The following is a 22,829-nucleotide window of genomic DNA, read 5'->3' as shown; positions in this document are numbered from 1 at the left end:
AGTAAAAGAGGTAAGGGTTAGGACCTAGGGGGACCCCCGTGGCTGATACGGGGTGACCCCAATGACCAAGTGGTAATGCCCAGGTCGATGGCCAGACTATGGGGGGAATTATGTCTGATATTACTAGAGAGGTTGCTTTCCATGTGAGCTTGCATCTGGGTTTGACCTCACAATCCATTACATCGAAAGTCCATTACCACTTTGACACCAACGAACGAGAGTTAAATAAGGAACTAAAGTAATTTGTGGGTACGATTATGCCTATCTTAAAAGTTTGACTGGTCACGACTTGAGAAAGTACCTTTGGATCGTGATCCTGTGGTGTAGAAACAACTACATGGAATACAAATCTACGTACTGACTAACAGAAGCAGCTCAATACCTGTATCTTCTAAGTGAAATTGCATGCTGCCAGTACCATAAAGTAAAGATATACGGCAAGATACGAAAGTTTCCCTGTACAGGATTTCGAACTGAAAGCTTGCACGAACGGAGAAACATTGATCAACAGGTAGACGAATGTCTAAACCCCGTCTAAGAGGCAATCTGTAATAAATTAAAAACATATTGGAGAGTTTCGGACAATAGAAGATATTAGCCCATGGCCTGAATAGTTGTCTTTGTGTGGTCCTAAGGCACTGAATCGTGTTCTTCTGTCATTTTGAAATGAAGTGCCGGGTTTCTTTCTTTTTCTTCTGACCAACACCAAATTTTATGTACTTCTAGTTCGCCACCTCACAACCCCTCTCCCAAAGGCGTAATGGAGCAAGTCTAGACCTGGCACTACTCTATCGCTTTTTCCACGATAAATTCTCTCGCGGAACTTCACTCACTTATGTCTCCACTCCGTGAGTTCTCAACAAGGACACGATTTTGCCACTTCCACGAAAGAAAATCACCCTTTCTTCTTTCATTCTCCACATCTCAGGAGGAATTTCCTCGCTGAAAGCTTCTTTTCTAGAACCATATCTTTATGGAACAAGTTTCCTGGTAATGCTTCCCTGATGGGTACAACTTAAAAAGTTTCAAGTCAGAGGTGAACAACCATCTGTCATTACAATCCAGAAACCCAAAACATTTAGGTGACTCTCAATGATCCTTGTATTGTAAACTGAAGGAAAAAATACTGTAGTAGTATTAGAATGCTTTATTTCCACTAAAAGAATTAAAAGCTTGTTAGCAGCTCTAGTGCTGAATTGTACAAATTGGACAGTACGTGAGCGGTAAATACACTATGTACAATAAGCATTTTTTTTCTTCATTTATACACCTTGAAAGTCGCGTAAAGACATTTAGTTCACTTCTAGCTGTTAGATTTTTCGTCTTAGTTAAAGTGGTTGTAAATTCCTTAATGCCTTTGGCCTTTCCGAATGAGCAATGGTGGCATCAGACAGTCTAATGAGAAACTACGATGAGCGCCATTGAACTAGAAGTCCAACCAGAGCGAGGCGGATTTTGTTGGATTATCACTTTAGACAGACCATCGATCAACTGAGGCCCTTAACTGTAGTCTATTGTTCTACTTAAGAACGTCTGATGCACCAGCTTGCGGGGGTTCTGCTAGTGCTCGTCGGTATTGGCTATTCATGTTCAAGATGCTCTGCTTATTTAAGGTCATTGACATGCTTTGTACTTCGAACATAGCAGTTATTTTGGATAGAGATGTTTTCTATGTTGAAATGTTTCACAATTCAGAAAATCTATAAAAATGGAATTTGTTATCCCTTATACCCTATTCCACAAGGACGGCGACCTCGTTGTGATCAAGTGATTTGACAGAGCGATCATCAAATTCCATGGATAAAAATTATATTTTTTAACGCTTTGTATGTCTTGTCTATGCAAGATACGTATGTCAATCATGACTTGGTTACAGGAATTTTATTTAGGTCGCAGCGCGATCGCCGTCTAGTGGAATTGGGACCTTAAGCATAGTACTTAGAAAGGTCATCACAGCTATTCACATAACAAACACCATTACTCAGCACTACCCGCACGGAGTGCTTTGACTGAATTATGCAGCCGGTCAACAATCTTTCACTTGTGGAAAATTGCAGTTGCATAAGGCCACCGAAAATGATCGTAATTCTTCATACTTTCTATGCCACAGTGTCCCACGAGGGTAGTCCATGTCCCGATACATAAAACGTATCTTAAATATTTCACATTTAGATATAGCGAGATATAGTGATGTTAAGAGTTGCTTTTATGCAAGAGGTACTAAAACTGAATATAAACAGTATCTAAGATGGCAGAGGGTCAAGGGCCATCGCATATACCTTTGTCATATGAGTGCATCGAAATCACTCAGGTATGAGGGGATTAAAGTTGATGCGTCTCATTTCCCTGCGATCGTTATTATTAGAAAGGAGACCCCATTAGCAAGACTATCTCTGTGCGCCGTACCAACAGCTTTGATCTTGTCTCAATTGCTTAGAGTTTTCCCCATGGACAGCGGGCAAATACATCTGGAATGGCAGGAACACGGTGTTGCTGATACAGCTAAGTAAGAGCATAGGTGGATCAGCAGTGATGCTATCGCTCCCTTTTACTGGCCTTTAATTTACGACGAGTCAGCAACACCTGTCCACGAACACCTATAGGAACATGCTGATCAAACAGGTCAGTGCTGCGGTTGTCTGGTTGTTGTGCTGCATAAGCGAAACGAAGCGTTGCGTTGATGAGCCATGGGGATGCTCTACCTCTGTGCTATGTTTCGGGCGAGTGCACCATGGAATTCCCTGTTTGATATATATATATATAACCTTGGTAGAATGTTGTGTTCCCCGCCTGCATGTGGCGTTCCAGCTAAAATTGCCACCCTCTCAGCCGTAACAGGTGTATTATTCACAGTTTGTAAATAGCTGCTTCAATATGCATGTTTTCCTGGAAAACCACCATCTCATGTGGCACCATCTAATCTTGATGAGATCTCAGAGTTTTCGGTCCTCATGTCCTCCCTTTTCCTCTCTATTTTTTTCTTCAAAGCGTTGAGATGTTAACCAGATTCGTTAGAACGTTTTCCATAAATGTCCTCTGTTTAGGTAGCTAAGGTTTCAGAAGATCAGACTTCAAGCTTAATCATGGTGATGGGAAGGTAACAAAAATTTGTCATGTTATCTTTTTTTTCTTAAAATGTGTTCCTTTTTCTTACCAGCGTTAAGATGAGAACCAAAAGGTGGCAATGCTGGTACTCGCTATAACGTTTTCCATCAGTGATCTCTGTTTAGTCTTTTATGTGGCTATCGGTTACGAAGAACAGGCTTCAATATCAGTCAATTAGATGGGAAAATAAGAAAAGTTTCTCGGTTGCAATTTACGTCAATTGAGTCCAGGTTCATGTTCGTTCCCTTGAGCAATTTGTTTGTCTTCACATCGGGGTTTCCTTCCAAACAGTAAACGTATCTGACGGTGCTGTATGAGGGGGTCACACTTATATTGACTAATTTGGCGAGAAATCAATTCAAGGTCTTCCATGATTTATCACCCAATCAACTAATCAAGAAAATTACTCAATATCATCGCAACAAAGGATCTCAAGAAAAGGCCATCTGTTCCACGGTAGACAGAAACGTAATTCGTCTGAAGTGTTTTATCGGACAGACTTAAGCTCTTGATCAGAACTTTATTGCTGTGTATGTATTTCAAGTAAAATTGCAATGTAAGAGGTTGGGACGATTTAATTAATCGGCCACGTTCTCGGCAGGAAAAAAACTAAAACTATTCATGCTTGAGGCAATGTAGTCGGTAGCTGTTAGGTTGTTAGTGAATGCTGGCATGATGAAATGACAATTCGATTAGATTGAATAGCCTGGAGTGCTGATACTTGGAAGAAGTATAAGTATGAGATTACCACACTGACAGTTGTTAAGTTATAAAGATGTACTATTTCCGACGAGTTCATGATTTATGCACAGTCTTAATTTCATCACAGAAAACTTTAGCCTCTTATAAGCACAAAATAAAATGGCCAGACAATTGAAAAGAAATGCATTCATACTTTCTCATCTATAATCATATTTGTTATTCAATTAGTGCACATTAGTGGTGTCCTGCTATGGCAAATTTGAAGTTGCCTCTAACATATCAAGATAGAACGTTTTCTGACCATCTGAGGCGAATGTCTACCATGTACCGGTATAAGCTGCGATGTCAAAAGGTTATCACTTATATCTTTGAAATGATGAATCTTATTGTAAGTTACGTTGTATCGTCCAAATACAACATTAACAGCTGAATACTGTTACCAAAAAACCCTATGGTTTGGCGTAGTATTCTTGCCTTGGTTGGACTGAGGAATGATACGGTGGCCTCTTTGTTGCAGCATTGATCCTCGTGATTGTTTCTCCAAGTGACCTGGATCCTCTCCTAACGGTTGTTGGTTTCCTGTGTCCCCCACCTACGTTTGTATCGATCCAGGATTTTGCACTTTCCTCCGTCCCCTTATCAGATATGCATCATACCATCTGCTGGCTGTAGGTGGCCACGAATGTGCATTTATTATCTTCGCCAAGAAGGTCATATTTTCGTGAGCGTTCGTGTGTTTGTGTGTTAACACGATCAATCGAGGAGGCCTGTGTGGATGGGTGTTGATCGTTTGGTATGTGGGGAAGTCTTGATGGGACCTCATGATGAGACTTTGGGCTCCCAAGCAACTTGTTATGGTACTGCAGCTAAATTTCCCGTTTTTGTATCTATTGATCTGAATGTGGTACGGTCACCAAATTAGAGTGGTAGATCGCTCTTGTGCACGAGAGGGACTGACATAGAATTAAGTCCCCCATCAGGTAGTTTAAGGTGGCTCTATTTAAGGAGTGCTTTTTTTCTCTTTTATCTGGGTGACACGTACACAAGCACACATAAATTATGTTAATTGAGCCACTGTATTGTGTATCTCAATCGTAAAGCTAATGACATTAGTAAGATTACAAAGCAATTTTACAATTACCGTACGGTTAGTGACCTGTATCAGTGCATAATATTCGTTGCCAGATTTGTATCTAGTTTCTTTCATCTTCATCATCGTAAATTTTCTGTGTAAAGACCACAATTCAAAGTTAATAATATTACATATATCAAACGTGTAATTTCGTCTATCTTTATTAGTCCGGTATACCCATTTAAACATCTTATGATAAGCTTTGTAGCCATGGCTGTAGTAGATAGATTTTTTCATCGGAAGATCTATTCGTACTTCGTCTCTTTGACATGGATGGTTTTGGATATTCCGATAATTGCATCATATGAATTTTTCAAAGCATTATCATAGTGGCCATTCGTCTTATTTGCTGCGTGCACAAACAAGCAAAGCGTCATATTGACGACGTGGCGAATTGACGACGGAATTATGGCGAGATGTTAATACCAAACGTCATAGCAGCAATGGCCTCTGTACAAATGAGATATGTGCATAAGAATCAAATTTTCATACCCGTTAAATTGTACCGGTCTGTATGACACGTCACAATGTTGGGGTATTCGATCATTTGATTGACATGCGTTAAGTGGATTCTACGCTTTCATGTGTGAAGATAAGGTTACATCCACTTGTGGGAGAAAATTCAAATCCCATGGCTATTGTAATGGTTCCATCACTTATGTAGATCGACATGGGCTTGTGATTTGAAATACTTGTATCAACTGCCATAAACCCTCTAAGGAAATAGAGCGAGTCTTTCCATTGCAGCTAACGTGCCCAAAGCACACAACCCAATTTGAGGCTCCATTAATTTTGTTTATCTTTTAACATCACGTACAAAATTGCGATTCGATGAAACCGTTGCATCACGTTCTTTAATGTGACATGTATCAATATCAAACTGCCACCACCACATCGTTGGACGCAGCCATTTTACCGCATACACCTGATTGGTCAGGATCGAATATTTGATTATCAAACTCGACCAATCGCATTTGGCCTTGGCAATCAAAGGGTGCCAATACGTTACCGCTTGGCTATTTTTAGAACCGGAGTTTCGAATTTCGAATATAGCAATGTTGTTACGCTTTCTTCTACCATGTTTCATAGAATTTTTTTTAATCATAAACGGTTCTGTTTGAAAAAAGACTCGCATGTATATTCTATGGTCCTTCGGGTAAACGTATTATTTGTCTGTTATTGCTGGTGATGTATTTGTGCCCCACGTTACATGCCGATACACTTGAAATGTGGGTCAAACCAATCTATAGACCCACACGGAGAGGCCAGGATTTCATTACACAAGAGCACTTGTCGCATTTTGTCTTGGTTTGATTGATCAATGCAGCAGATCCAGGCAGAATTGACAACGTTTTATGGCACATGCACCTATATTACACCCCTGAAAGAGTGAAATTGTCTGGTTATCAGAAAGGTCTTGGACCTATCATGAATATGAATAATGGTTGTTTCCTAGACAGGAATCATATATTTTCATAAGCGTATCTATAATCTAACGCTCAAGAAATTGCTAGAAATCTGTGAACAGTCTGGTCGATGTAAGTAAAAACTGCTACTCTCCGGCTGCCCGAAGAAAGAGAAAACATGACATCCTGGTATACCTTACATTAATGCCAAGATATTCTCCCAAGATAGGAATCTTTCCCTTTAAGCCCTATCCTGTCTGCTCTCAAAGATGGTTAGGCTATTGCTTATGAATACAAACTTGTATAACTCTTACTATTATTGGCGATAAACCTGTGTTAAGAATTATATTAATTCGTTAAGATTGCAATGCCTACATCATGTGAGATGCATGGATGGATGCTCGTTCAATCCTTGGCCTTGTAGTGCTTAGTGGCACGTCGGGCAGCATGTTTGCTTGCTAACGCTGTTTCAATAGCAGGGTATATTTTTTAAAGAGAACGGTTGCTAGCCCTTCCCCTTAAAACGTGCTCGATGCACCATCTCGAACAAAGGACCCTCATTTTACGTCCCGGTGCAGCCCCAACTAACTAATTGGGACCAGGAGCTTAAATGTGAGGCTGTTAACAGTTGAGTTATAGGGGCATTTCTCGTGTACGGATGGCCGTCATTGAATTATGCTTAATGTATGTTTATGTTATTCAATTGAAAAATAATGAAAGTAGAAGGTATCAACGTTATTTACAATCTAATTTCACAAAAGTCCATTTAATGAACGCATCCGTCATTTCAGGTGAGAGGCCGAGATGCAGTTATCGACATGTGTGAGATCACAAGATACTATCTTACACACCTAGAGCGACACAATGAGATACGGCCAGTGGTGCTCCGCTAAGCCAAAGTATAAATTTTCCATCCACGCCTTCGTTTTGTTCATTTGCAGTGTAATAACTGATGCGGTAAAAGGGTGTGATTTATCCACCATCGCATGGCAATAGGACCCAAGCCAGCTGTGTGGCAGCAAAGTAGGTGACACGGTGACCTTATAGTGCAAGTTATGTTGACTCAGAACCTGGTGGTACTGAGTTCGGATCCTGACAGGTCCCGATGTTGTGCCCGTGGAATAGGCTCTTTACACCAATTTCCTCACTCGGTAAATGAGTACCTAGCTTCCGCTAGGAATTTCCCTCGGATAGGACGTTGATTGGTCCCATGTATGAGGAGAGTCACACCTCAAGCACGTTAACGAATCCACCACGCCTTTCGAAAATGATAGGGGAGCATCCAGGTGTAAACGGATCTAATAACTCTGATCGGATACGCAGCTTGTACTCTTCGTACAGGCCTGGTGTGTTGCGGCATGAGACCGTTCTACCGTGCATGTAATGCAACGTGCAAACGAATTAAAAAAAAGAAAGTGGCAACAACGTGGCATCTACATTCTAATGTGCAGGCATATAGTCTTGTTTTATGACTACGTCGTGACAAAAGTGAGCTTGGAGAACAGCATTCGCCACATCTAATCCATGCAGGGCGCACCGTTGCTTGTAAATCTGTAATACCTCGTCCACAGATGAGGTAGCGAGCTATATAGATACAAATGTACCTTACAGTTTATTCCCTTAAGCGTTCCCTTGATGGCAATGGATGGACAACTTGCTATGTTTGAAGTCTGGAAATTGAAAGTTAAGTCTATCTCATAGATTGAGTTGTGCAATCACCATAACTTAGGCCATATCCCCATAGCCTATTTTCCCTTGGGCATGTAAAATGGTAACATTATCTTCCGTTTCAGTACCGTGCGTTGCATAATGCCGCTTGGTCTTGGAACACCCATAGGAAACAAAGCTTAGATAGTGTATTGGGGATTGCAGTCGAATATGTCTGGAGAAGTTCCAAGTCTGATTGCAGATTAAGTGAAAGGTCAGTATAGCTTTCTCTCGATTACATCGTTGTGTTACCCATTCCCACTGCCTTAACAATAATTCTGTTATCCTTGTGTAGCTTGTTTAGGGCTTGGAGAAAATGGTTCGTTTCCTGTGTACGTTAGGGTCCAGAAAAAAATGGGTTAGTAAGTGGAGATTCTTTGTTCTTTTGTTGTCAATTTCAGGCGAAGTGATCCAACACATACATTTCAGCACTATAAAACTGAAGTGCATCAGGCCCTGGTATCTTCAACATTATACTGTTATGATACAGATATACACTGTACAAGCACAAATATCCAAACAACGAAATGCAACATTACTACACATTCTTACATCAGCTGTTTAACGTTTTTCATTGTTAATACAGTGTGAAATACTGGAAGTCTGTATTTCGGAATTTTATCATTCAGATGTCAGATCGAAAATGTAATGCCCTTGCCATTGGCCAACAAAAAAAGGTTAGCGACGTCAGCAAATTCTTGCTAGGGTTCGGTGTGGTAACCGGAAAAACAACTATATTTCCTAGGCCTTGGGACTCTCTTGGAACGTATTTGTCAAATGCACGTTAAGATATGCACCACTTGAAGTCATCGTCAGTGAGGGATAGACTGGGGCACAGTAATCGAGTATAATATGAACAACTTCATCAATGGACAGCACACTGTGCAATCAACAGCCTAGGCTGTAAATATATACATACGGTACAGGGTTTCTGTCAGTTTGCATCTTTATGTGCAACAAAGTAACTCCATCCCCACAGTATGAGATGAAGACTGTAAAAAGCATCATTTGCTTTATGTATACTTTCAAATTAGCAGTTACCATTTTTGATGATTGCTTCAACGTAAAAGCTGCCTCTTTGAGCATTTGGCTGATTCTGGGTTTTAATGCTGCGATGTGTAATGATTGTGATTAAGCCACACTTTGAGGAAAATATGTCAGGCGATGAAGAGGGAGAGGTTTTCCATCACAGACATTCAGTGGGATACACAGAGCTCATTTATACCCATGGATCTCTAATGGAACAGAAATAGTCACTTACACTTGAGGAAAAACGTTTAATCACGGGATTCCAGGCTTTACAGATTGCCGCTGACTCGAGCTTATACGTTTTGATGGGATTTAAGTCCCCGCGTGAAGTTAATTCCGACTCGAAGCTAGGATTATGAGCAGTTCGTCTCAGATGCGTAATAGACTGTGCTGCGCTCTTTAATTTGGGAACCCCAGCTAGGAGCAACGGTAATATGAGAGAGACGTCCCTAGGCAGTAATTGTATTCCATCTTGTAAGTCCTGGAACTTATTTAAACAGATCTTGAGGATAATATGACAATCTTGTTCGATGAAAGTTTGTGTGTTCAGTGACGAAGTTCTATATAAGGAAATGCATATTTCTAAAATATTCTGTTCACACAATTTATGGATCTTTTCAGCGTCCTCATTTGCTAGCTATTTTGTAAAATATCACCCTCGTATCTATATTGCAAATTAATCGATGTTCACAGAAAGAATCGTGTAACTATAGGTTTAAGTTGATAGATGAGAACTAAGACTGAAAGACCCATTTCGGGCCCCTACTACAGCAAAAGTCATGGCAAAATTATAAGAGAAAGTGTTGATGAAAGTAGATGAAAATATGCTAATCACGAAACAATCATGTACAAGAAATAAAGTATGATTAATCAACCTTTCGCACAAATTAAAATGCAATATAGCTTGGCTTATGTAACTACATATTTACCATGCATATGAAAACCGGGGATACAAGAATATTCCTCAAACAGTGATTTAAAAAAGGGTAGCGAAATACGCACCTCCAAAAAAGGAGGTATTTCGTATTTCGAAATAGGTGCGTATTTCGCTACCCTTTTTTAAGTCACTGTTTGAGGAATATTCTTGTAACTGTTATTACACGTGACTGATGAATTTATTCAACGAAAACCGGGGATGTATTAAAGTACCAAAGTCGACACCTTGCTCACTGGCTAGAAGTAATTCACAAATACACACAAAGACTTTGGTCATATATTTATTGAATAGACGATTATAGCCGTTTACATGTATACATGTGTGTCCAGTAGTGTGTTGTAGGACCCTTAAATCAGCTTTACTTCATCAATATTCATAGTCACATTGCTGAGCCGCAGCATATTGAGAGAGTGACCCATATTCTGAAGTAAGGTGTTGAAGACGTCATGTTTCTTTTCGATGTGATGGATGTCAAAGACTTCCAAAAACTCCTGGGGGTATTCAGGCAGGCAGGAGGCAGATTGCGCATATAGCTTTTATAATTAGTAACGCTGAAAAATCAAATCGTAACAGCATCGCCAGAGGGGTTCATGCACTTGCTATCTACATGATATTATTGTAAACTATTAACTAATAATCCGTTGAAGAATTGTCTCACGTTGTAAACAATTACATTTGCGATGTCGTGTACTGTATAACTGAACAAACACACGCATGTTGCTATGTATGTATAATCTTCATTAAAAATGCTAGCTCATGCCGCTCTACGTTGCTGATGTCATAACTCTGGAATGTGAAGAAAAAAGGCGGGGTAAGCGAATCAGTCACACCTGGTGAGGCAACACACAGGAGAAATCGTCTTTTAAACCCCCTCGTTGTGCCAGGGTTTATTGTGTAGAAACGTAAATAGCCGGAAGGCTTTACAGCGTACGGTGAAACGGAATTTTGCCACTACTTATCTTGTTGAAGATAAGGTTGCAATCCCGGTAGAAGTGGTGTACCAGAGGACCTGGTGGAGACGATAACACGTGAGCAGTGCAGATAGAAATCTTTCTTGACACAAAACACACTATTACCTGCTCACTGCGTATGCTCACAGATAACCAGCACCTAGGACAATTCGTTTGGAAATTTTCTAGCATCGATTTTACTCTGTGGAGGAAGTGGAAAGATGGGGAATGATGTTCTGATGGTAACGATGATTACAACGCCTCAATTCATATCTCATCACCCCTTGCCCTAAATGACCTTGAACTTTGCCATTTTAATCTTCAAAGCTTATTCGCAGAATATATTAGCTAGTAGACTAAGTGTTGCTGCTGTTAAGTTATCATTAAAACATATTGAAGGTAATTGCAATTTAGGTCTATATCGGAGAGATTACAATGTTACGGATCAACTCGTAGCACGCCTCGTTTATTCTAATGAAATTAGACCTGAGGCTTTGGTAGGTAATTGCAAACTGTATTATTATAGTTTCTACTGTGCCCGCAGCTATGGGTTTCTGTTATGTAGCCCATACACAACTGGCAATGGCACTATAGCCAACCTGCATGTTTTTTTAACATGTGCCACGTATTTCGTATAATGGTATTCTGTGCTTTATTTGGCCTCCCAGTCCGTCCTATTTGTTTCTCTTTTGAAAGCAATCATCCGTCTCATAAGGCCATGTTGATTCGATTATATGAATGAAATCCTCTGGGAAGCCCAAAACTGATGCTAGCGTGCAAATGAAATAAAAGTTTGCTATAAAAATTAAAGTTACCTTCATCATGAAATATACATGAAGTGTTCAGGAAGGTTGAGCAAATGACTAAACATGCAGCGTATGGTATCCCGAACAATAAACTCTTCATTTGTGTTCTTTAACAGCTTCTTTGACTTTGGAATTGACTTTGGCATTGTACATTTAGTACCGGTTTTCCGAAATATTTTCTTTAGCAATTTACGACACATATTTGCTTATGTTGTAGCTGTTTTGTACGATTTACCATATTGTTGAAAATGTTTGTGTGTGTGTGTGTGTGTGTGTGTGTGTGTGTGTGTGTGTGTGTGTGTGTGTGTATGTGCATGTGCATGTGTGTGTGAGTGAGTAGAAATGGACGAAAATTGATGCGCGCGCGGATGTCATCATATTACAGAACCAACATGGGCTAGCTAACTTTGTATGATATGCACGGAATATTTTCAAAAAGGGGGTGAAGAGTGGAGGTGGGAGTGGCATACTCGAGGAAGACGGCAATAAATCAGGACTAGGTAACAGCTATAGGGAGCGGAAATAGAGCGCTATGCCACACATAGGCGACGCTGCATGTGTCCATGGCTTATCAAGCTATACAAAGCATACGAAGCACGCTGAATTGAACGAATCACAACGCCAAGTAAAACAACGCTTCCTGTATGAATTTGTACGTGGCTATAGCTACTGAACTACACAGCATGGGTTCATTAACAAATTCTAGGACTCCAATTATCAAGCAAAATGTAACGCCCTACTTTTCAACATATACAAAGAGTTCCAAACACGTTAAATTGAACAACTTTTAACGTTAAGTACAAAAAGTACTTTCTGTATGGATGTGTAAGTTGCTACTGTCCTCAACAACACGAATTCCAAGAATTGAATTATCAAGTAAAGTAAAACAACCGGTACCTTACCTTTCAACACATAAAAAGCTTCCAAATTACGAATCTCAATGTCAAGTACAACAACACGTTCTTTATACATATGTAAGTGACTACTGTCTTCATCGCGTGTTCATTAACAAATTCCAGGAATTGAAATATCGGCAAATTCCACGAATTGCGTCATCGATTAAAGAAAAACACAGAACCTTTTAAACTATAGAAAGTATGTAAAGCACGTCGAATCGAACAAACCTTAAAGGTCAAGTACGACCACGCTTTCTGTATGACCTTGTAAGTTGCTACTACCATCCTCCACACGTGTTCATTAGCAAATTCCAGGAATCTAATCATAAAGTAAAACACCCTATCTTTTACCTATAAAAAACATTCAAGTCACGTTAAATCTTAACATTAAATACAACACACTTTCTGTATGTATTTGTAAGTGGCTACTGTCCTCAATACCTGTCCATTAACAATTCCCGGAATTGAATTATCCAGTAAAGTAAAACGCCCTACCAGACATGAAAGCTGCATAATGCATTATGATCACGTTCAGCCTCCGCCGCCGAGTGATTTTAAACATATCTATATGTCGTGACTAATATCCATGGGGTCACAAATGAAGGTGCGGCACCATTACTTCTTTAAACGCTCGTAATGACGGACGTGACTACTTTTCCAGGAAAATTCCCGCCCGTTAATTGTGTTAGTCGGCTGAGATGAAAGTGTTCTATAAATGAAGTTTTGTCAGTCCTTAAAAAATCAAAAGGAAATTGATGGGACAGAGAGGAATCCCCACGTGATACATTAGGAGGAGAGGTTTTGTTGTATGGATCTCACGAGGTGTACTATATCTGATGGAGGGTATACCCTCGTGCATTCTTATGGGCTTGCCCCCAACATCTGTCACTGTGACGCTTCATAGTTTTCTATCTTGGTGGCTGTGCCAAAAACCCGAGTCGTGCCTGTCGTGGATCGTGCACTTGTGTCTTCCAATGAAATGAAGGAAAAAGACATTTAAGAAACATGGTCACTTATGTTGTTCTTCCGTTCGGCTAAAATGTAATGTATTACCCTCACCAAAAAGGATGTATTTTCAGTAGCGTGTGGGTATATATACTTGTATGTATGTATGTATGTTTGAATGTATGTAGGCGGTTTAGCAGTATAACTCAAGAAGCTATGAATGGATTATCATAAAACTTCGTATATGATTAGATTATGTCATGTTGAAGAAATTATTATATTTTTGGCTCCCTGTTGGTTTTCCTGCAGCAGGACTTTGATATCTTGTGTGTTATGCAAACTGCATGTCACGATCCGTAGACGACACATAGCTCATGTGCTTGAAAAGAAGTGAGGTACGTTTGGGCCCTCTAGCGGCTTTCTTTGGAACTGCAGAGGGTGTTTCAGTTGCAGACTTCGAAACAGGACAAGTTGAGAAGGGATGAATGAATCTTAATTGAATATTATTCGCTTATCTATTCACAAGTATGCTCTTTGTTGAAAACGCTATCAGTACACGACACGTTCACTCGTCAGAAGGAAGGGCCGGCGGCAACATCAGGCTAATGTCGCCAAAGGACATCGCTGGTTGGATTAACGGTGCTGTAACGCATCAGCAGTTGTTCCCTCTGAACAGTTGATCGTGTTAGGAAACAGATTATCCATTTTGCCCAAGAGCTACACTTGAATAATGTAGTTTTGTCGCTACCATCTAAGAGCAACGTAGTGAAGAAATGTGCGTGGCAGACTCGCTTTCAAGCATGTTCAACATAAAGCGTTTACAAATCCGCCTGAGTCCCACGTTTTTTTACCCTTCCACAGAAGAAGCTTGGATAGAATGAAAAATTTAAACATTATTCATTTGGAAACACTTACAGGTGAATGCCGGTGGAATGGCACTATTTGAATTGTGGAGCTGAGTTCAGCTTTAAGTTCAGCTACGCATGTTTTGTTGGCAATATAATGGCATAGACGTTCTGGATTGAGCTACAAGGTATATTGTCGCATTGACACACTGCCTTCTTTGTTCAATGATATAGAAAATACGTAGATATCAAATGATAAACCTACATTTATTTTGCTTTGGTCCTGAAATGTGCTGAAATGTATTAATGTTTTGACCTTGCTGTTAAATGTGCATATCTGTGAGAGTCAAAGATTTATCTCCTTACAGATATCAAGAAAAGTAGACACTTAAATCATTCTTATCTTCCCCACAAACATTAGCCTTAATAGAATCATATTGGACAAGGGAACGGAGGTAATTATTATCTAAGCAGCACATCAATCATAACATTCGCTGAGTAGGACATCCCTGTCCTTAGTGGACTGATACAGCTCAAAATCTACGGCAATCTACCAGGTGACATTGATGGTGCAACCCTGCAATTAAGATAGCTATGAGGGTGTCAAGTTTTGTATGATGTTTTCTGTTATAGTGAAGCTGACAGTTCCAGCTATAGCTAATTCAGCCTGGAGCGAGCCAGTCACGAGAGGACGAGAATACATCAAGGCGTATTGATTGGAAAAGAAATGATAAAACTGCCTTCTCATCACAATATCTAGAAGTCATTCATCTTGATTAGACGGCGAGGGATTTTCAGAAAAAAGTCCTATTATCTATTAACTCTATCTATTGGTTTTATACCGAATTTTCATATCTCAGCGTTATCTGTTTATCTTTAACCAAAAGATTATGGAGAGTTATTGATAAATAATTTGCTTTATTTCTCTGCTTCCAGAGTCAACGCAGATCTGATGGGCTATAAACAGTAGAGCGGGCAGAAGAAGACTTGCGGCAACCCGTTTGTGAGCCATCACGTGACAGAATGATATCTCTTGGGTGCCACGCTATAACGAGGTGATCGTTAACCAGGGATCTCTAAATTATTAACCACTTACAGTTTACACCGAACTAGGCATAACCAAGCCTGTCTCAGGGAGACCATTCAAACCTTGCCGTAAACGGATTTTACTGGCTTCACACGGACCAGGGCACGTTGATTGGGTACTTCCCGCGCACACACGCGAGATGAGGCTGGGTTAAGAAGTCTCGAAACTTGTGGGTAATAAAAACCTACCTAGTATCTCAGCAAGAGGCCAATGGATGGTGAGGTATCTGCTTTGGAGAAGGTTTTAGGCGAAAAGAACTCGGTGAACATTTGATATGCACTGTGGTGGTCAATAGCACTCATGGGAGAGAACGATATAGCACCCACGGAGCAACCATAATAGTTCCACAGACAGGAGATGTTGGTGATCAAGTCTGGACTGTATTCTTCTACATACCATTGGACGGTTTTTGAATTCATTTGAAGAAGATGACAAACTCCTCCAATCACAGGTTAAGATGGCTAAACCGGTATGTCACCAACAAGCTCAATATCATCGCCCGGCACAACGACTATTGGCTCAAATGGATTTTTCATCGTGAAGGAAATGGGGTCATAGACTTCATCTTATATTGGAAAACAGGCCAGGATTGGGACCAAAGCCACCTTCAATGAATCTTTCCTAATTTCTATCGCTGACAGCAGACTTTAGAAATCTGATCGATTTTTATGCTTCAAGACACGATGAAACACGGCTACAAGCTTTACTTGCCGTCTCCAACACATGAACAGAATGCAAGTTAGAGGATGTTTGTCGCTGGTGCCGCCATATTCTAAACCCACATGACTGTGCAAATAGAACGTTTTTGCGTTGGAGGAGTATCTCGCGTATTAACCGTTTCGTGATTACCGACATCATCTTTGCCCAATACAATGGGATTGTACGGTAAGAAATAATCGAAGTCTCGCCGATGGATCTTATATCATATCAGCCACCGAGCGCGATCGAATGTCAAGTCTGCTGCATAATGGATTTCCTAGGCACGGGATGGGGACGCTATTCCAGACTTCATTTCCAGGAGTGAAATGGAATGGGCGGCCAGTGGTAAATCTACCCCCATTCTCCTCGGCATCCAACCTTGCATGATCGGTTGCAGAGGGTTGAGCAAGGGGCTACCTGTTAATTGGTTTTCCCTGGTTCTGCTTGGAAGGAATGAGGCGTAGTTCCGACCTCGCCCATTGGTGACCTGTGCAAGAAACAGAGAGCGAGGAAGAGAGAGGGGTCCACCAACGCAATTCATGTAATTCAAAGGTAAGTTGATTAGAAACCTCTAGACTATACGCCATTCGAATGCATCTAATCATAGTGAAAGTCAAGGGATCATCTCGGATATATGTTTCTTTATCATCTTGTTAGTCGTGGGTCTGACGGCTTTTTACGAAATCATTCCTATAGGGTCAGACTTAGGTTACCTCGTGGGCGTGTGCAGAGACTATGTACTCTGATAGTGCCAGGACCGTAAAAAAACCTACTGTCTGCTAGAAATGTGATGAAGCAGCTTTTTTGTAAGATAACTCAGGGTGAGAGGTTCATATATGTGCAGATTTAGCACATATGGAGCTCATATGCCGAGGGAATATCAACTATCTGAACTCATCTTGACCAGTAATGGAGAAGAACGGGTTAGTCAAAGTTTGTGGTCATGAGGTCATAAACTCGAAATCAACACCATCAGCACTGGTGGAGAATTTCCAAGTTTAATGCGTTCGGTCACGGTGAGAATCGACCTGTAGAGCCAGGCATCTCACTATTAATCTTGGTGAGAAAATAGAATTTTTACCTCGGGGTTGACATTAAGGAGGGGGTCGTGGCGACGCATCATACGTTTCCTTATGTCTAATACGATATGTCTGCAGCATTCTAATGAGGCTATGAACTGTAAGGTTCAGGCCGCCCGACGCACTTCGCAAATTGTGCCAATGCCAACATAAAATGCTTAACCTGGCATTGAATTTATGGCGTACTTTAGTTGAGCTTATATGGTAGAAGGCAAGAGAGTAATTCTCCATGATGTACATGAAAGGTTGTCGGTACTACAAGGCACCTGGGCTGAGTCCAAAACAATCCAGCGGACGCTACGATAGGAAGCGGAATCAGGTTCGAACGTAATCTCCACCGCAAAATAAGAAAATCTGGTTGTTCATTCCGTCCACGTGTTTTCAACATTGTCTGAGAAATGAAGACTGCATTTTTTCGATACAAACTGAATGAAAACAACAACAAAAATCAGGTAAAAGATGCGAAAACTATACATACCGTACCTTCATTTAATCATTTATAGTTTGCGTGGAATTGGTCGAAAACCAAGCACGCTGTGTATCTTAAAAACTAGTCGGTTACGTTTACGCACAATATATTGGCAGGCACATGAATAGAATATACATCACAGTATACTTTAGATACATACAATACTATATACAGGATAAGTATGGAAACAAAAAGTACACATTTATACACATGCACATAATCACAATTTATCAACACAAACATAGTGTATTATGCCAACGGCGTGAAATACAGCAAATGAGGCGTTTCCCACTGCAATGAGCTAAAGTTCAAGGCCAATGAAATATGTACACTTATTCAAAAGAGCACTAAACTCCAGAAGGGGGTGTTGTTGTCAAATAGCTAATAATTTCAAGAAGTAAAAATACAGTTTACATACTGCTTTACAGTATAAAGTACCCACTAGTCCCTCGCGCGGGAAAAGGCATTCAACATTCTAATAAACTCCTCAAGTACCCTCTAATTAAACTATAGGCAATCTCAGTCTGACAAGACCTAACAAAAGTTAGGTTACAAAAATAATTCCAGGTAAGATAAGAGAAACTCGTCTTTCTATGTGCTTGTTCTCTGATATCACCCGAAAATATTCACGATGAAGGAGGCGTCTAAAGATATGAATGTATGGGTTGGGTCTGCATAAGGTTATTAGTATCATATTGTGTCACAAAACACACGTCGTGTAATTCACCACAAGAAAATTTCTGCAAAATTTCGGATTCATTAATATAAAATCTATCGAAAAATAGCACTACCTTCTGGGGTATATTGCTCCTTTAACCATGTCAGTTTTGAAACGTCGTAATACACCATAAGCCGCCAACTGCGATAACCTCCATTATCATGATTTACACTGCAGGAAGCTTGGGGAGAAATTAAGAAATGTTTAATCACTATCTTCCTCCAGATAATCATCACATGAATATTTGCCTTATTCCAAAAACATGATTACGGTATGTAATCGTTTAGGTGCTGATACAGATAAGGATAATTGATCTGATAATTAAAAACCAGGCTTATCAACATAACAAGAGGTATAGACGGCTTCAAAATCAGGTGTTGAGTTGAGATGAAGAGCGTTGAATAGTCTGTTACAACGGGCCGTTTGCCATGGATGATAACCCATGGGAGCCATCTGTTCCAAGTTAATTTGTGAAAGATTTATAGGCTATTGGGTAAAGATGAGGTGTGCCAACGCAAAGCGACATGATTTGTAAGCGTTAATGTACTGTTTTTTGTGTTTTTCCAGGGTACATCCTGGGCCCCAATCGCAGAGCAACCACTCGGATGAATTAGTGCTACGTCCAGGAATTATACAAGCCGACGATTACAAAATCAACGCTGTGGAAATTTTTCTAAAGGACCATTACTGACTTAGTTCAAATAGCCAAGACGAACAAAAACGAAGAACATAAACGCAGTGTAATGACCACCAGAAAGACCTCCAACATATCATCTAGCCCGGCTTTGTTATTGGAAAAGCCATTTCTACTTCAATTAAGCGACCAAAGGATTTCTCACCCACTCCCATGGATGAAGCATCTAAGAGAATGTGTCCATGCCTCTACCGGTGTTTATGATCATTCGGATGACTCTATAAAGCATTCAGACTACGATGCCGATATTGTCCTTTTAAGAATGAGGTGGCTTGACCCTGAATAGATCCTGTGAAACTTTCATTCTAAGGCGACGATTTAACCGTCCCTGAGGCTTACTTTTAAGGAGAAGAAATCAATAGAATTACCGAAAAAGGAGCGCATCGATATGCCAATAGGACGAGCCTGATTGCAGGATCTCCGTGTTAAATGGATTTTTCTCGGCTTTATGACTAGAATGGGGACACCCCGTGTTTAATTGGCGCATGGAAAATCTTTTGGACAGCACCAAGTACTGAGTTATGCAACGCAGAGTTTTACGAAGACAACCAGTGTAGTTATCCGCGAAGTTCGACCGTGGTAGACATTTCCGGTTCTGCGTGGGTTAAGAATACACTCCCACTACATGTAATCCTAGTGAACATCAGAACATTGATGTAGAAAATTCTAGTGTGAGGCGTTGGAGTTGTATAGTGAGGCAGCTGTTGTAGCGTCAGCAGCATCCAACAATTATAGGCGGTTATTCATTGTGTTTGCAATTATCATTAGGGACAGTCTGACAAATATGGCCGCACAAGAACCGGTCTTCCTGGAACTTCTGATCGTTGCCATGTGCAGCTGCTTCGTTCCAATGATCTGTGTCACTTGCCCTAAGCAGTGCGATTGCGGACAGTCCTTCACTCAGATCAACTGCAGTAGCAGAGGAATAACTGACGTACCGAGAGGAATCTACCAGGAATCTTCGGAACTACTCTTGAAGGCCAACGCCATCGAGTCTCTTAGAAGAGACCAGTTCCTCAGATTGCGACAGCTCGAACGTTTGGACCTCAGTGAAAACGTAATCATGACCATCCAAGAAGGAGCATTTAATGGGTTGTATCGATTACAGATACTCAATTTGCGCAGAAATCGCCTGAGAAGTCTACAAGGGGGCATGTTCAGGTATCTTACCAACCTTCGGGAGTTGACACTACAAGGAAACCCGATTATCTGCCTGGAGGCCTACACCTTCTCCCATTTGCCCTCGCTCAGAAAACTGGACCTGCGGGAATTGCGCCAACTCAAGGCGGTATCAAGGAATGCGTTTAATGGATTGACTGCTCTGATGTCTCTCACCATGTCAGATTCGAACTTACGCCGCTTGCCTTATTTACAACATTTGACTAGCCTTCAGGAGCTGGATGTGTCCAGGAACTCAATCTCTCTCCTGAATGCTAATAATCTTCAGGGTCTGGTTAAGTTAACGAGACTAGTATTGTCCCATAACCACTTATCCTCTGTGGAACAGGATTCGCTAGACGACCTCTTTTCTTTGTCAGAGTTAGATCTGTCTTACAATAACATTACCAGCTTGCCATTCAGGCTCTTTAGAGATACCTCTTTGGTGAGAGTGTCCCTCCAGCGGAACCCCTGGAACTGTACTTGCGTTGTTCACTGGTTAGCAAGATGGCTCCAACAACATATGCGCAATGATACGAGTTTACTCGAGTTACAGCGATGCGGTGGTTGCTTTTCTCCGGTCGACTTGCGCGGCAGACTTCTTTGTGACGTGCCGTTGTCGAGTTTGAAATGCAAGAGGCCACACATCCAAAAGGTTCATCCGACGGTTAACGCGACTTTAGGAGGCAATGCAGCGCTGCAGTGCGAACTATCACCGGGTGTAGAGACGGCAATCAGCTGGATAACACCAGACGGGAGTAAAGCCAAACGAAGTACCTTCAGAGGAGGAAGAGTTAAAGTCATTAATGATGGTACCCTTAACATTTCCAGGGTCACGATGTCTGACGCGGGTGTGTACCGTTGTATGGCTACAAACGACGCTGGGTTTGACAACTTCTACAAAATTCTGAACGTCACGGGCAGCATTCTACCCGAGTTCGCGGCCACGCAAGTTCCTATCAACCTAGATGACATTCCAGAAGTTGACGATTTCGACACTAGTTACTGCACAAACCCTCGTGGTGATGAGGACGTGTTTCTTTTGAATAGAACACAATATACGCAGAGGGACGTAAATCTGGAACCAGATGACCATCGTGTAAATCCAACTGTAGATGCTACAAAGATTCCTCCCATGGACTCACCTACTCAAAGAGATAAAGATAAGGATACTTTTATGACGTTGTACAAAGGCTATCTCATTGCGGCTCTTGTTGCAGCTGTTTCACTAGGAACTCTTCTGTGGATTTTGGTCTGTGCGGTTATGAAATGTTCCAAGGAAAGAAACAGAGACGATAGAAAGAATAAGAGATTAGCCAAGTTAAAGAAGGAGGAAGCTTCAGAGTCACGATTTAACGTGTCTTGCGTTAAAAGTATAGATCCCGAGGAGACTGTAGAGATACCCGATGTGTATACTGTAAGTAAACTGACAGGCATTTTCGAAGATATGACTGTAAATCCAGCCACTGAAACAATAGTGTAAGCTGTATAAATGCATTGACGACCTCATTGGTAGATAACCAAATGCGTATTGTTGTTGTTCTTCGTACGTATGTACACCAATATTATAGTGCATTTTTTAAATAAAGGAATTTGCCAAGAACCTATACGTTTTCAGGACGAAGCTGCAACAACAGTTGATAATCGCCATTGCTTTGGATTTCATTTGGTTACACGTTATGTAATATGGAAACGTAACTTTTCTTACCATTATTTTCTTTGTCAACTCTCAAGAACAGATCTCACTCGGTATTGGTTTTCTAATGATGACTGTAAAACTAGGTGAAAGATCACGTCACGTCGTAGAAAGTACATTCTTCATTTCACATGGGATACACATTGTAGATATATTTCAAGTAAAAGAACCTGCTACAAGAAAGTCCTTCAGCCAGACGTCGTTTCATTGTATCTTAAAATCCTGAAACATACATTCCAGCAGCTAATGCCATTTGCCATTTCCCGTTTGAATAATTTTTTTGATATACTAACCCAACAATATACTATCTAATATTATATAGAAAATGCAAAATACATAGATAACGATGGCAAAAATATTTTCCAATTTTCGTCAGAAATAAATTAGCCGATGAATACTCGATACATACTCAGCGGCAATTTGTATGATGGGGCTCGTTGCAGATAAAAGACGTTACATCTACATAGAATGATGATTTAACTATACAAGGTTTTGAATATATTTGTAAATAAAACTTTGGTTAATGCTGTATTTCGTTTGTATTCAGTAGTCTCAGTTGCAAAAATAATCAATATTTTCATTGTCATTGATAGATATGATAAAGAATTAGAATAATTTCATGACATTTTTGCCTGTAGTTATAGGTTGCTGCATCGTAATATACATTATCATATTCAATATATTCATATCAACAAACTTCTACGTTGAAGGAGCCAGATGGCAAATGTACAGATCCGCAGTTCTTCTGTATTCCCTTTGGAATCAATAC

General features: G+C 40.5%; 1 protein-coding gene across 2 annotated transcripts in view; it reads left to right on the top strand.

The window, feature by feature from the left end:
* Window positions 1-22,591, top strand: part of LOC136442367 (leucine-rich repeat-containing protein 4-like) — a 94,811-nt gene extending 72,220 nt beyond the window's left edge. For both annotated transcript variants that reach the window (XM_066439178.1, XM_066439179.1), the window contains exons 2-3: window positions 15,397-16,798; window positions 19,080-22,591. In XM_066439178.1, coding sequence (XP_066295275.1) covers window positions 19,991-21,847 — 1,857 coding nt within the window. In that variant the 5' untranslated portion in view covers window positions 15,397-16,798; window positions 19,080-19,990 and the 3' untranslated portion in view covers window positions 21,848-22,591. The remainder of the gene's footprint in view (window positions 1-15,396; window positions 16,799-19,079) is intronic.
* The last annotated feature ends 238 nt before the right edge of the window (window positions 22,592-22,829 follow it).

The sequence above is a fragment of the Branchiostoma lanceolatum genome, chromosome 9 (assembly GCF_035083965.1).
Source record: "Branchiostoma lanceolatum isolate klBraLanc5 chromosome 9, klBraLanc5.hap2, whole genome shotgun sequence".
NCBI classification, from domain to species: domain Eukaryota; kingdom Metazoa; phylum Chordata; class Leptocardii; order Amphioxiformes; family Branchiostomatidae; genus Branchiostoma; species Branchiostoma lanceolatum.
The sequence above is the reverse complement of the archived record's forward strand: the minus strand, read 5'-3'. Positions and strand labels throughout refer to the sequence as shown.